We start from the raw sequence: 15,155 nt of genomic DNA, 5'->3' as shown, positions 1-15,155 counted from the left end.
TAGTCTCTGCAATTATATTTTAAATATAGTTTTAATAAAGCATTACATATGCAAAATCAAATAATTAAAAGTTTAATAATTTGAATAGAATAACATTTTAATATCATTGATTTTTCTTTTTCAAAAAAAAAGGAAAAGAAAGGAGAGAGAAACATGATGTATAATTATATTTAATAAAATTAAAAATAGATCTTATATATATAAAAAGAGTAAAAATAGAGAATAAGCAATATAAACAATAGAAAAAACTAACCTCTTCATTACACTAGCATCAAACTTCTGAAATATTGACGACACTCGGCAATGTCGACCAATGACGTTTGAGATAAGAAAGCGAGTCGTGCGATCAAATCTCTCCCATCATTGGTCGGTTCACCCTAGTTATACTAGTGTTTTTTGGTTCCACTTGGTATCGACCAATAGCAAGCGAGTCCAGGCACATGCGCAAGTGAACGGAACTGCAAGGAACGCATCACGAATGCGAGCCATCCAGAGTTCATCGCGAGTTCATCGTGCAGTTTTGTGCGTTCCTAATTTGCGGAGCAACTGTCAAAAAATTCGTGTGAATTATCGGCTGCTTATAGTGAAGTGCACATCCATTCTGTCATAGTCTCATCTCTCGAAGTCTAATTTGCACCGAAGTCGAAGTCGAGGATTGCTTGCACAAGCAAGCTTCGTAATACAAAATGGCATTGCCACTGAATTACAAACAAGTCGCAATGGCTGCGTCGAATATCGTAGCCTCTAATCGTGAGTAATAATTAGTTTTTTCTCCTGAGACATAAGGCTGATTATTTAGTTTTGAAATCGAAACATCTAACTTGTGATTTTCTTCGCCTGTGCTTTTTTAGGGGAGGTCAGGGAGATTTTTTTTTATTAAAATTTATATTAATTTTTGTTATATTTTTTTTATTAAAAATTTATTTTTTTTTAATCTCAAATTAAAATTTATTTTAATTACTTGGTAGTGGATCAAGAAAAATTTGTGGCCTGTCTTCAATTCAACAGTTCCAATGAAAAATTTATTTTCTTTGAAACTGACACAATATCTTATTAATATTCTTAATTTAAATTGTGATGTTTTAATGTCTTGTTGTAGAACGCATAAGAGCATCCGGTGGGAGTTCAAGTAGTTCAACAAACAGTGTAAGTAGATATTACTATGATGAAATATATTTATCAAATATTTAAATTTAAAAATTAGATTTTTAAATTGCTATAATCTTTATTTGTTTTCAGAAAGATGCTCAGAGCCCATTTGTACAGACTCCGCATAGCCATCCAGGATTTATACCACAGAAAGTTGGAAAAAACACCAATGTATTTATCTGATTTTATATAAATTAAAAAATTATATTAAATTAATGAAAAGGTTTATTTTATTGTAATATTGATAATTTTTGTTATTAGGCTGACTCTCGTATGCTGAAACCACCTAAACCACCAGAGAAACCCCTTATGCCATATATGAGATATAGCAGGAAGGTATGGGATCAAGTAAAGGCTCAGAATCCTGAATTAAAACTATGGGAAATAGGCAAAATTATTGGACAAATGTGGAGAGATTTGCCAGAAGAAGATAAAACTGAATTTATCGAGGAATATGAAACCGAGAAGGTATGCAAATGCATCTTATTATGATTTCATTTTATTTTATAATTTGATATTAACATACATATTATTTCATTACTTAATTATAGGTGGAATATGAAAAAAGCTTGAAGATTTATCACAATTCGCCTGCATACTTAAGTTATATTGCAGCTAAAAATCGTGGAAAGTCTGGTAAGTTAGGTTGAATGTATAATAAATATTTAAATAAGTTATTTCAAGACTTATGATAAAAACTGAGTGTATGCAATAGTGAAATTATTTTATAACATTACAATGTCTTTTTATTTTATATCGCAGCATTGTGTGCAGCACAACAAAACAATGATGATCGAGAAAGTCATGAACGTTCATCAGGTAGCAGTAAAAGTCAAGCGGCTCAGGATAGGAGAATTGATATTTTACCAGCAGAAGATGATGATGGTACTTAAGAAAAATTTAACGATTATTAGTATTGTAAATTAATTATATATATGTATTTATTTATTTTATACACAACTTTCACTTGATTTGTAGATCAAGATGATGGGTACTCTGTGAAACATGTGGCATATTCGCGTTACACGAGAAATCATCGACTTATCAATGAGATCTTTAGTGATACCGTTGTCCCAGATGTTCGTTCGGTAGTCACTACTCAAAGAATGCAGGTTTTACGACGTCAAGTACAGTCTTTAACAATGCATCAGGTAATTAATGCGTGCACGCACATATATATAAATAATGTTTTATAATACCTTAAACTAAAATATGTTTTAAAAATTCCAGAAGAAACTTGAAGCCGAATTGCAACAAATTGAAGAAAAATTTGAAACGAAAAAACGTAAATTTATAGAAACCAGTGAAATATTCCAAGAAGAATTAAAAAAGGTAAGGAATCTTTTTTTTTAATTAATAGTATTAATGTGCAAATTAATAATACTAATGTACAAAATATATTTACTTTCTTTTTAAGCACTGTAAACCAGCAGTAGATGAAGAAACGTTTAACAAAATGGTAGAACGGCAATATGAAGCTCTTAGACGGGAGAGACTAAAAGGAACAGAAGAGAATCGTTCGGATGGACCGGCGTCTAGCGAATCAACTCCAAACTCTACTCCGACTCCGACTCCTGCATCACTTAACGATGAGGCCCAACCTGATGTAAAATAACATTTAAATCATGTTTATATAAAAATTACAAAACCTTAATATATATTATATAAATACTTGTATTTTCAATTATTCACAGATTTCTGACAACGATTCTCTCGAGAAGAAATCCTGCAGCATTGATAAACCTAATATTGAAATGAACAAAAAAATGTCGCCTCCATACATCGAAAATAGGCCCGAGGCACCACCAGTTGTGCAAGTAAACGCTAATCAGCAACACGCTGCTGGGCCCAACTCTGGAATGTACTGCAATGTCAATCCAATTCAACAGCATCCACATCAGCAGCAGACGCAAACGCCGCAACATCAACCATCGCCTTCTCAGCAACCGCATCAGCAACCTCACCAGCAACCTCCTCCGCTGACGCAGCAGCATCAACCACCGCCACCGCCGCCTCAACAGCATCAACCGCTACCTGTTCCGCAACATCAGGCGCCGCCGTCGTTGCAACCGCAGCCACCACCGCAGCAGCAGCAACAATCACCGCAATCGCAGCAGCAACAACCATCAGCCCCGCCGGTGCTGACGCCTCAACAACCGACTACGACAGCCACGGCAGCGGCGGCTGCGGTTGCGGCGGTGGTCGCGAGCGCAAACGCGACCGCGAATTCCACTCCGCCAAATATGCCGCCGGTGTCCGCACCAGCGGTACCCATCCAACATAATCCCCATCAGCAGGGGATGCTGGCGAATCATTCGATGCCACCGCATCAGGCGACGCAAGGTTCTCAGGGTACCCAGGTACTGCCGCCGCAGGGACCGAATCCGCATACTCCGCAGATGATGCCGCCCAATCAAGCTTACGGCCAGCAAACGTATCAATCCGGACCCGGACCTCAACAACCGCAGAATGTTCCTTTAGCTCCGAGGCCGCCCCATCCGACTTACAGTTATTCTCAGCAACAGCCATATCATCAACCTTATCCGCAGTACGCTCATCCGTATTATCATCAACCATACTCGCAGTACTCGCCTCATCCGATGGGTCGTCCTCATGGCCACGGTCCTCATAGTCCGCACAGTCCGCATTATCATCCTCAATCACCTCACACAGTTCCTGCTGAAAGTAATACCAGTACTAATGTCGCCGGCGGTTCCGCAGCCGCCGCGGCTAACGCACCTGCTCCTGATAACAATAATTCTGCTTCATATTCTTCGGGACACTGTGAGAGCGAACGTTCCGGATCGGCGGAAAATCAGGAAGGTCAAGTAGACGCTAAATCAGGATCTACTTAAGTATTGTTTATTTTAATGTTTATTCTCATATTTTACAAATTCTGAATTAACATGTATTTGACTATTCCTTTCTATATTATATTGCGCATTCACAAACTTTCAACATAATCCTTCCATTTATAAAATAAAAATGTAGCGATAATCTTTAGCTTTATTATGGCCTGCATGCAACACATACCACAGATACACGAAATTGTAATGTTCCACATGAAATGATTGTGTTGCGAGGTAAAATGGATAGCAGAACATTGTTAAAAGCATTCTGATTTTATCTTCGATAGAATAATCAGTCTTATTTCACTGGTTTCATTTGCCAAAGTCCATCATTTAAATAATGACAGTTTTCGATGCCTATTCCCTTGTTTACTTTGGCACTGCAAATTATATACACACACGATATAATATCCAAATATATCTGTTTTAAAAAATACATATTCAAAGAAAAAGATTAATTCAACTTACATGTCTTCTGTCGATAGTGTTGTAATTCCAACAGCTAACGCATGTTGCTTGCCCTCTGCCATAACAGCCTATATATCTCGAGTTAAGGATTGATATATCAATGTGAAATAAACTAATTAAAATGTACAAAAAAATATCTGATACTGATTTTATATTTGAAGGATACGACAACAGTTCCTTTATCCACAGTCATCATCTTTGCACCCTTTGATGTTAAACCGGGACACATTATATTGGCACCGCTAAGAACAAATCTAATGGCACCTTTGTCAACTTGCTGCATTGGCAGGAAGAATGGATCTGAAAATATATAATTTATAATAGTATAAAAGCAAATTTATGACAGAATGTCTACTTGTTATTCAACTAATTAGTAAACAAACTTACACTTGTGTAGTAACTTTAAAGTAGGCATCCAGGGACCTTCACGTTGGCGAAAAAATAACAAGTCTCCTGCTGCGTTCACTATGATCTCTATGTGGTCGTGACTGATGGATGTAAAAGCAAAATATATATTAAATTCTAGATAAGTTTTCGCGCAGAAAGAGATAACTTACCATTTTACGATGCGGAAAGCGTCCTTCTTTGGTACTATAGCATCTATGTGACTGTCCAGATGAGGATACAATTCTAGGAGTTTCGAACGAATTCCCTTTTGCACAGACGATTTTAATTGCTGTACACCAGAAATGCTGTCCTTCTCGTCAAACCTAACAAAAGAAAACGAGAGAATAACATTGAACAATTATATAAATGATATTAAATATCTCATGTACTGTAACAGAAATTTTTTCAAATGTTTCTTGCGTTTATCAAGACTAACATTTGACAAAATGCTGATTATTTTTTATAGCTTTTTATAACGTAGAATATCTAAATCGTTTAATGTATGTATATAATATTAAAAAATATCTAATTTTCGCCTCTATATCACGTATTACAGAGCATAGTTGATTACTGACAACTAACCAAAAAAAGCATACTTTTTAAACATTTTCTTGATTTTCTGTGATATACCGCTGCTTTGAATATTTTCGAATGACGCATCCAATTAATCGGTTATCCACGTCGAGACGTTAATTATTTCGAATGCGACACTTTTTCAGTAATTTACACTTGCTTCAACATGCATGCGAAGATGGTAAGGTTAAGTTAGTTGAATGTGGGAATGTAGCTCCTACACACACATACGTACCATATGATGACCCACGTGACTATGTGAGGCTCATTTAAAAAGATTTGCACAATCACTATGCAAAAAGAGCCTTTATGCGAAACAATGGCAACTATTTTGGCTGATAATTTTGAATAACACAGGAAAACTTTCTATGTTAATTTGTAGATGCTTCAATTAATATAGAGAAACCAATTTAAAAAATCATTATTACTTTGTTTAATTCTACACAATATGCATATATGTATAATTTATAATTTGAAAATATACGTATAATTTTATATAATTTATTATTTTTAGATTATAAATAATAAAAAATTGTTTTTTCTTGTAGTTTTCTATATATATATTCAATTTCAAACGTAATATGATTTTTATTTAAATATCAATTTTATACAAAACACAGAATATTAAATTTATTTAAAAGAAATTTTTTGTTAAGGAAAGAAAATCAATTCCAAGTTCACACACTAAAGAATAGATGAGAAATCTAAAAATATGTTATACAGTTTTTACTTCCAAAATATATGCTTTTAAATATTACGCATTTTTTCTTCATTAAAATCTTTAATTGATTTTTAAATTCTTTATCCTCTCCAAAAGATTAATTTATTGTCTAAAGAATATAAATAACGTGTTATGGATTTGTATAAATTAATCTTTGCTATATAAGTTTACATTTTCATTTTGCAAGCGATGTTTGAAGAAAAGAAGAAGGAAATAAATGAGAACGTATACATACTACAAAAAAGCAACAATAATATATTATATTATCTATAGATTTATATCTATTTATATTTCTCTCTCGAAAGAGAAAAAGGAGAGGATAAAGTCGTACGAGATAAATTTGTATTTCTTAAGAACTATATAGCAAATATCAAAACTTTCAGTCAAAGTGCAAACGATCTTTCACTGGGATTCGAAAGAAGGATGCTTACTATATAGAATTACATGTAACTATCCATTAATATTTTTCAAGAATCGTCGCGATTATTTCTACATAATTGCGATGCTTTCAAAAATTATCATTTCGCAGTGCACGAGTTAGTATATACGATTATTTAGATCAATGTACAAGAAATTAATGATGCATGTGATGTATACGATAATAATGCTATTATTCGTATAACAAATACGATATGCACAACTCGTATATCTTTTTTATATTTCACAAGTACCTCAAATGCTAATTGTTCATTGCATTATCGTTTTACAAGCGATCTAATGTACAGCGGCACAACCTCACGTGCGTATTGCTAAAAATTGGACAAGGCATACGCGTTGTAATTTTATTTAACAATCCAAGTGTTTCGATCAACGCAATAATACACGTTTTTCGTTACATATGCAAGTCTTTCAAATCCTCCTTCTTAATCTTTTTTTATATCGATTGAACGATGTAATAAAAAAAGGTAAAGATCGTCAGTCGCCACAAGTCTTATATGCGATCTACAGAAAAATGAAAGACAGGTTCTCCGGTAAATTTATCACTCGTACAATTATTATAATAGAGTATTTACAATAATCTTCTAATATAAAATAAAATAATTCTAATTTTCCTCTATCTGTGTGTGTTAAAGATATATGTATATTCAAATTAGTTGAATCGCATGCGTGTTAAAATGAGGATTCAAGTACTTGATGCCGAAGCTGTCTCAGAGCGTTATCAACATTTGCTTCCAGTAGCATCTATCTAAAAAAGACTAGCGCAACGAGAGAAAACAAACGTTACGTATTATTTTATCATTGAGATTTTTCGGATGTAATTATCCTTTCGCAATAATCACGCGCGTAAATTTTTCTTTCTCCTCCTTTTTCTTTTCTAAACATAAACACAATCTATAGCTGCGCATGTTCGGAATCTGAGATAATAACAAAGTATTCGCGAATCGAAGCACGCTATGGTTTCCAACGAAATTACAACCGATATAAATATTACGTAAAATCTCGAGAGCTTCTAAACATCAGACAATATATAATTATTAATAAAAATAATTTATAATAAGTTAATTTTAAATAGGGATATAAAAGCGAGGGAGAAAAAACAGAACGAGAGTCTCGACCTAAAATGATAATTCGCGATTATCATCTCGCGTTCACATTTCGCTTATGACATATGATCGCTAATCATATCGGAGTTACGGTACATATCGCATTATCCTACATGAAAAGTACCAAATATATAAGTTAGCCCGAAGTTATTTATACGGCGATGACATGGATGAATAAATATCGTCGTTCATTCCGCTCTCTCTCTCTCTCTCTCTCTCTCTCTCTCGTTCGTTGTTCTAAATCTTCAAGGTGATCTAGAATGCAGGATCCATCATTTGTATACATGTAGAGAGAATTTTTCAAATTCTCTTACGAAAACCCACCGCAAACGATTCGTGATGATTGGTCAAGTACATCGTATTAATTGCGGATTCGCATCTACAAGCAAACAAAAATTCGAAAACGCAACAACGTTAATAAATATGAAGAAATATTTTAATTTACATAACATATGAGATATATATATATATATATATATATATATATATGTATAGACATTTCGTTAATTCGGAAAAACAATCTAATATAAATTTTGTAAACTCTCTAAAATAATTTATAAAATATAGCGCTTGCAACACGTGGCGAAGAGAAGGGAGGATGAGAGATAACACCGTAATACCGTTTTTAAATATACAAGAAGCAGCCTTTGCGCATGCACATCTCTCCGAAAAAATTTCATAGCTCTCATATACTAAGCGTAAGAGAGAATTAATATTTCCTCATCCTTTTTTTTTTTTTTTTTTTAAGTCCGGATCAGATTAGACGTGGGGGAGATCCCACGAAATAGAGTTATAGATGTTGCCACTGGGTCGGCATAAGATTGTTCGAGGACTGTTCAATGGCTCTGGCCACGGATTCGTGTAGTCCATGACCGAGCCATATGTGGTTCAATCTTCGATACTTCTCGTGACACAGATGCAACGGATTTCCGCGTCGTAGACCCTGATCCGTCTCGCCGTATTCGTCCAGGTACGGCGGACACACGAAGGAGCCGCGATTCGGCGTGCGCAGGAAAAGAATCTCGCATTCGCGTACACGTAGAAATATACCGATGCCGTAGCCGCATTTGCTTGCGTGATACGTGCACGCGCCTACCGAGATCTTGTTGAGCTCCGTTTGACAGCAGTAGCTTTGCGAGCACAGCATCTCGCCGCATACCAAGCACATCGTCGGATTACGCGAGTCCTCTCGATCGCTGTTCGGGCAGGTGAACTGGGATATCGAATTGATGAGCTCGCTGTAATCGTCGGGAAGGTCCACCAGCTTGTTCACCATCAGCGGATCCTTGATGATCGATACCTTCTTGGTGTCCGAGCGGTAATTCCACACGGTGGGATGATTTCGCCACACGTCTATCAGCTTCAACGTAACATCTAGATGGGAATAGATTAAAGCGTCGCAAGTGGCGGGCAGTCCTAGATACAGACAGAGTTTCTCGTACGTGTCGCCGTGCACCTCCGTCAGCTCGGTTGGTGGCGGCACGTCGGACACGTAATGAAAGTAAATGGCGCAACATCGGAGGAAGGGCCGGCAAGCAGACTCCACCTGTCGCCACACGTTGCTGGCTCTCTGTTTGTCCAGGTGCACGTCCAGGATATGAAACAGGGCGACGTCCCTATCAGCCTCGACATCTTGACTATCCACTTCCATTATGTTGGAAACGTCGGTCGTGAAGAGGATCTTCGCGATGTGGCACAGAAATACTAGCTTGAGCGCGTGCGACTCGAACACGCAGCCTGTGATGATGGGTGGCGGATTCGGACCCGCCTCGTGCGCCTTCGTGTGAAAGACACTCGGTAGCGAGTTGATGAGCGGCACTAGCACGCCAAACGGATCGATGTCGAAGATGCTGGGCCCGCTGGACGGATTCTCGATTAATATCGTGAGCAACGACACCCCGTAAATCATGATCTGTTCGCGGTCCGACCAGATATTCGCGCGATTCGACAAACTCGCGCCCAGGAGGGCCGACAATCGCACGAGGCTCTCCAGACTGTCGCCCTGTCGGGAGGTCATGGCGCCCAATAACGGTTTGTCCATGTCGCGCAGCAAGAACTCAATCGCATGGATCGTGTACGCCGTCGACTTCCAAGCTAACAAAGGCACCTTTGGATCACCGTCGAAACCTCCGAATCCCTTCAAGTACGTGGCTTGCGCGAAGAGGGAAGCGTACATGTGGATCATCGCCTCCATTTTTCGCGCGAGATGTGGCCCGGATCGCGAATACTGAGATTCGAACGGCTCCCAAGCTTCTTCGACCTCTTGTCGAAGGACGGTCATGGGATTGACAATTTTCTCGTCCTCCAGTCCATCTTCATCCGTCTCCATTATTCTGCCGAACTTCTTATTCGGTTTGCACTCCATCGTCAGCGCCATGACTTTCAACCACGTCTCGAAACTAATATCCGGCTGTGGTTCCGGGGTTGGTTGTAGCATCTTCAAGGGCGGTACAAGCAGGAGAACAGTATTGCTGAGACATTCGCATAGCGGGCAGAGATACTCGTGGTTTTCAGCATCGAAGCTCGCCGGTGCCCGCGTTCTGTAAGGTCGCCGATTCTCCTTGACGAGCACGTTGTCGAAATAATCCTGCCAGCAGCGGGCATGCATCACGTGGCCACATGTACTGGTGTACGGCGACGCGCCCAGTTTGGCTGAGAGATACAACGGATCGGGTTCCTGAAGATCTGATCGACACTGACATAATACAGTGGACTGTTGAACAAACGCGGCCAATACCATCGCCGGATCAGCTTCCGTGACGACCTGATCCTCTTGGCACAAGATGCATGTGTATGCCTTCTGCTCGGCTAGCCTGGTGGTCTGACCGATTCCGAGGGCGACCGGTGTACTCTCCTCTTGGGAGGAGGATTCTGTCAGGTCCATAGCAGAGCCACGATCGCTAGTTTTGCTATCCAGATTCGCTTCCTCAAACAGGGTAGCATTCTTCTTCATAAAGTGCTTCTGCATAGCTGCCATCTGCGCCATGATCTTGGCACGTTTTTGAGCTGCCATTTTTGTTCTCCACTCTTTGTCCGTTTCCCTAGTGCTATTGTCAGCATCGCTCGTTTGCTGCACCGGCTGTTGTTCGGTATGCGAAGATGTTGGATTAGCCTCTGTAACAGTCAAGCTGGCAACCTCACGATACTTAGTCAAAACCCATGTGAGCAAATCCTTGTGAGCTTCCATGCGTGGACTGGTGGATAGATCCTCTAGCAACTTATAAATCTTCCATTTGGCCGCTCGTTCGGAAAACGCAAGGAAAGGATAGTAGCCGGATTGTTGTTCCTGCAACGCGTAACCGATCAGATGAAGTATCTTGTGTACCTGCGGCTCGGAGAAGCTCCTAGCTATGAAATTGAGCGCGCGTTCTAGCACGGTTTGCATGATGTGAAGCATAACATCGCACTGCAGTAGATCTGCCACCATACTGAATGATTCCGTCAGTCTGGGTAGCTTCGGTGGTGGACAGCACTCCAGTTCTCCCTGAGCTTTCCTGCGTTTACGTTGAACCTCTTCGGACCGACTGTGTTCCTCCTTTGTGTAGTGATAGAAGAATACGTTGTATTCCGTGTACAAGTGCGGCTTCAATTCGTATACACCTTTCCCCGCCGATATCTGCGCCGGTTTTTTAAACTCCGCTACCTCGTGTATCACCCTTTCTACATCGGTCTGAACATGCTGAATAACATCTTCCGGTAACGTTTTATTCAGCTCTGAATGCGAAAGTGGTTTTATGCACAACTGCTGTATGATCTCCTTCTTGAGACGATCGTCTGCAGTCACTTGACCGACACCGGGAACGTGTCTTTCGCCGATGATCGTGATGAGTAAACTCAGGAATTCCTCTACCAGATTAATTGTCTGCCGCATACTATCCTCTTCTGGATTCTTCAGTGCGTTCACCTCGAAATCCGGCTGCGCCCAGTTGAGAAGATTGAATTTGTTTAAGATGTGAATCAGGAATTCATTACTTTCTATCAGAGACGCACCGACTTGCAACAAAATGATGTCCCGATCCAGCATCTCGCTACGGCACTTGACATTGTGGTAAAAATACAACTGATTTAGCAAGGAATAACCGTTTCGTCGCCACATTCCCGAGTGTACTTGTGAGATCATGGCCTGTGCCGTCAGTACGGGCTCGATAATTTGTTCGAGCGTCGGTTTCGTTTGATTGATAAACTCGGACGATTGAAAGTGTAGATTGTATTTTTCCAGATGCAGGAATAGACCGGCCAGAAATCTCGAGAGCGGCAAATGGATCGAAACCGGTTCGGAGGATACGTCGTACTGCAGACACGTAGCGCTATGATCAGCCAATTCTCGCACCTGGCTTGGCGCCGGTTCGTTTCCTAGCTGCTCGTACAGCTTCCTCAAGAGCAATATGAAAGACTTGATCAGGACTACTCTGTCAGAGCCGCACCATTCCAAAGCCAGAGTGATGACTGGCGACAACTTGATATGCAGATTAAACGCGGATTCCCATTCTGGTTCATATTCCATATGCTGACCGACTTGTCGTAGCACGGCGTCCATGCATTGCATGCTGCAGAAGAGTGTGAGCAACAACGAGATCCCTTGCAAGAAGCCACGTCTCAATTCATCCGTCCACTCGTCCGGCTTCGCACTCAGTAAATATCGCAAGTCGTAGAGTATAAATTGAGCTCGCTTGAAAGCCTGGTGCGGCATGTTTCTCTCAAACTCCAATTTCCCAGCGGCGTTACATCGTCGAGAGCTCTCGGAGACAAACGTGTTTAATAAGATGAACAGGGCGTCGTGGTGGGCGATGAGCAGATGCGCCAGGGTCGGCACCGTAAACAGTTGAACGGAGAGCGAAACGATCGAGAACGCATGATCGTGATCGTCCTTGATAAAATCCTTCATGACGGAGCCGTAATTATAGGTGAATACGATGGCGAGCGCCTTCTTGCTTTCGTACTCCATGAGCATCCCAGATATAAATAACCTATGCCAAGCCGTTCTGGCAGATTTCCATAGCTGCGAATCCCTTGTAAGTATACCCTCGATCATCGTAGTGTCGGGTAGCTTGGTATTAAGCGCGATATTGCTGAACAGTACACGAAAGCCCTCGCAATGGCTTATAAACTGTTGCAGCCAATTGAGCAATCTCATGGCAAACGTCTGATGAGCCACTATGTGAGTGTGAAGGACCAGCACCTTGAGCGGTCGATTACTGTGTCTATACGTGAATCTTTCAACGTCAGTACGCAGTTCGTTGCAGTGTCGAAACACCGCGCACTTCACTACAGCCCTACCTTCTCTATCAACGTTAGTCACAAACTCTACGGCCTCCTTCTGCGTGCATTTAATAACGCGTTGAAGCATATTTATCACTTGATCGAACGTATGATGCTCATCATTGAAGAGTACAGTACAATAAGTGTCGAAAATGTCCAATTGATCCAGCGTGAGCGAGTAAAATGCTGTGTCTCTGATGCAAAGATTCGATGGTAGCGCGACGGTGTATTTCAGGGTCAACAATTCGTAACAATACTCCAACACCGCTTCGAAAACTGTCACCGCTCTCTCCGCTATATCACCGGGCAGCTTGTTGCCACGCGAATCCTTCGACTGGGTTCCTGCTAAGTGTATCTTGCAAAATGGCTCGCTTTTCCAAGCTTCCGTGTCGCCGCAGTCGCAGCATCCACCACCACTGGACGTGCCCATCTTATATTTGTGATTCCGATGAGCAGATTGTTTGAAACAGTCTACGCAGAGGACGCAAGTTGAGTCCATACCACATTGTCTGCAGCTATAGGTCGGTTCACCCATTTTAAACATCCTGCCGCATATTGATGGCGGATTGTCCATCTTGCTGAGCTCCTTCAAAACTATCTGCGGATCGCCACCGCACAAGAATTCTTCCAGAGGCTTGAGCAACATCCTTTGCGCTGTCTCTTCATTGATAGACCATTCCAAACAATTACCATTACGTTCCGGACTATATATCTTTGGCACCCAGACTCGCCAATATTCTCTGAAATTGACGCTCGTCAGCACCCCTTTGTTCATCTTCTCTGTCCATACATCCACACACGGTGCATTTGTATCTGGGAATACAGGATGCATCAAAGCCATGTTTTCAATGGCCTGAAGTGGCGACTGATTATCTATATTTTCGTTATTCATCTTGTCTCATTTAAACTGCACAATGAGTACTGAAAGTATAAAAAAAGAACTATAACTCAGTCTGTTTTTTTACACACACAAAAAATTTGAGATAACTACAATAATATTATAAAGAAGCAGTATATATGTATATTTCTATAAATACTAACCAATAAAGGATATACACATTAAATATGATTGCAGATATAATCCAGACAAATGTACATTTTAAAAAGTATCCTTATGCAGCATCCAGTGTCTTATCACTATAAAGCATCATTAGAATCTCCTGGCAAGAATTTTTTTGCATGCAAAATTCTCTACAGACTCCAATAACTCACTTCCAAAAAGTCTTTATTGCAGTATCATGTGGCATCATTATTTTTAGTAGCTCGCAATCTGAAAGCAATGATTCACAGAATAAATTCACATATGCCAGAAGACATTTAAATATGGTGGATACATTTTTATTAAATCCTGTCGCGAGAATATATTCGTCAGAATTTTACGTCTATATACACAACTATATAAATCTATGTACAGTTATATACATACATGTACATATAAATATGTGTCGTGTCCGAAATCCAAAATTAAAGATACAGTAACACAAATATACCCACGTCTCCCTCCGTACTGCGCTATTAAGTGTACCCCTCCCCTACGTTATGCGCGATATATCTCCTCCGAAGAGCGAGAGACAACGAGAGATTTTGACAAGGCGAGCGATTTTTTTAATTAGCGCGACAGGACTAATTTTATCCCGCGAACGATACTCACTATGTTGTCAACGGGAGCGGGTCAAGGTTAATAAAAGGTGCTCTCTCTCTCGAGCGCACAAAGAGGTTCTCTCTTTGTCCCGTTGCGAAATCCACCGATTCCGAAAATCCGTTCGCGATTATCAGTCGCGATATTCACGGACTCCTGTCGTCGACGCGCGATTCGCGCCTTCGCGCGACACTACTTCGCTACGCGAATTACGCCAAGATTGACATTTCGCGGCGATACACGATGAACAATATCCTCGCACAGCTGCTGCAATAATGATGCATCAAAATGGCTTGTGATGGCTCTCGAGGCCTGCGCGAGCAAACCGAACCGAAATTACGTAAATTACAGAGAGGGGCAAATTGCAAATGGGTTTTGCGAATTGCAAAAACGCTTCTGCAACTCGAAAATCCCGGACGTTCGATCGACCAATCGGAATAGAAGGAGCAAATTAGTCCTTCGTTCCGATTGGTCGATCGAACGCTGCTCTATCGCGGTTGATTTTCGAACGCAACTTTTGACGGGAAAGGTGCGATCGAATATTTCTATATATTTTCTCGTAGCAT

At 40.2% G+C, this 15,155-nt stretch overlaps 3 protein-coding genes across 3 annotated transcripts; 1 reads left to right on the top strand and 2 right to left on the bottom strand.

Annotated features, from left to right (window-relative positions):
• Positions 1–457: 457 nt before the first annotated feature.
• LOC145936925 (uncharacterized) lies at positions 458–4,600 on the top strand. Its single transcript, XM_083039589.1, has 10 exons — positions 458–750; positions 1,100–1,146; positions 1,240–1,320; positions 1,411–1,617; positions 1,701–1,785; positions 1,912–2,034; positions 2,128–2,300; positions 2,380–2,481; positions 2,567–2,755; positions 2,844–4,600. The coding sequence occupies exons 1-10, from the start codon at positions 687–689 to the stop codon at positions 4,002–4,004; spliced, it is 2,232 nt and encodes a 743-aa protein (XP_082895715.1). The 5' UTR covers positions 458–686; the 3' UTR covers positions 4,005–4,600.
• Mcts1 (malignant T-cell-amplified sequence 1 homolog) lies at positions 4,237–5,650 on the bottom strand. Its single transcript, XM_083039590.1, has 6 exons — positions 5,450–5,650; positions 5,024–5,176; positions 4,854–4,954; positions 4,633–4,766; positions 4,467–4,534; positions 4,237–4,378 (listed from the first exon to the last, which is right to left on the bottom strand). The coding sequence occupies exons 1-6, from the start codon at positions 5,458–5,460 to the stop codon at positions 4,297–4,299; spliced, it is 549 nt and encodes a 182-aa protein (XP_082895716.1). The 5' UTR covers positions 5,461–5,650; the 3' UTR covers positions 4,237–4,296.
• A 932-nt stretch (positions 5,651–6,582) lies between these two features.
• Ubr1 (Ubr1 ubiquitin ligase) lies at positions 6,583–14,900 on the bottom strand. Its single transcript, XM_083039588.1, has 3 exons — positions 14,602–14,900; positions 13,992–14,220; positions 6,583–13,871 (listed from the first exon to the last, which is right to left on the bottom strand). Exon 3 carries the CDS (start codon positions 13,840–13,842, stop codon positions 8,482–8,484), a length of 5,361 nt encoding a protein of 1,786 aa, XP_082895714.1. The 5' UTR covers positions 13,843–13,871; positions 13,992–14,220; positions 14,602–14,900; the 3' UTR covers positions 6,583–8,481.
• Positions 14,901–15,155: the final 255 nt, after the last annotated feature.

Source organism: Prenolepis imparis, unplaced genomic scaffold (assembly GCF_030444845.1).
Source record: "Prenolepis imparis isolate NDT839.2.m4 unplaced genomic scaffold, iyPreImpa1.0 SCAF_6, whole genome shotgun sequence".
NCBI classification, from domain to species: Eukaryota; Metazoa; Arthropoda; class Insecta; order Hymenoptera; family Formicidae; genus Prenolepis; species Prenolepis imparis.
The sequence above is the reverse complement of the archived record's forward strand: the minus strand, read 5'-3'. Positions and strand labels throughout refer to the sequence as shown.

Coding starts and splice junctions, on each gene's coding strand:
- LOC145936925 (XM_083039589.1), top strand. CDS start 687: ATGGCATTGCCACTGAATTACAAACAAGTCGCAATGGCTGCGTCGAAT. Junction 1,147..1,239: donor CAAGTAGTTCAACAAACAGT/GTAAGTAGATAT, acceptor ATTTGTTTTCAG/AAAGATGCTCAGAGCCCATT. Junction 2,482..2,566: donor TCCAAGAAGAATTAAAAAAG/GTAAGGAATCTT, acceptor TTTCTTTTTAAG/CACTGTAAACCAGCAGTAGA.
- Mcts1 (XM_083039590.1), bottom strand. Junction 4,955..5,023: donor GCTTTCCGCATCGTAAAATG/GTAAGTTATCTC, acceptor TACATCCATCAG/TCACGACCACATAGAGATCA. Junction 4,535..4,632: donor TGGATAAAGGAACTGTTGTC/GTATCCTTCAAA, acceptor CGAGATATATAG/GCTGTTATGGCAGAGGGCAA.
- Ubr1 (XM_083039588.1), bottom strand. CDS start 13,842: ATGAATAACGAAAATATAGATAATCAGTCGCCACTTCAGGCCATTGAA.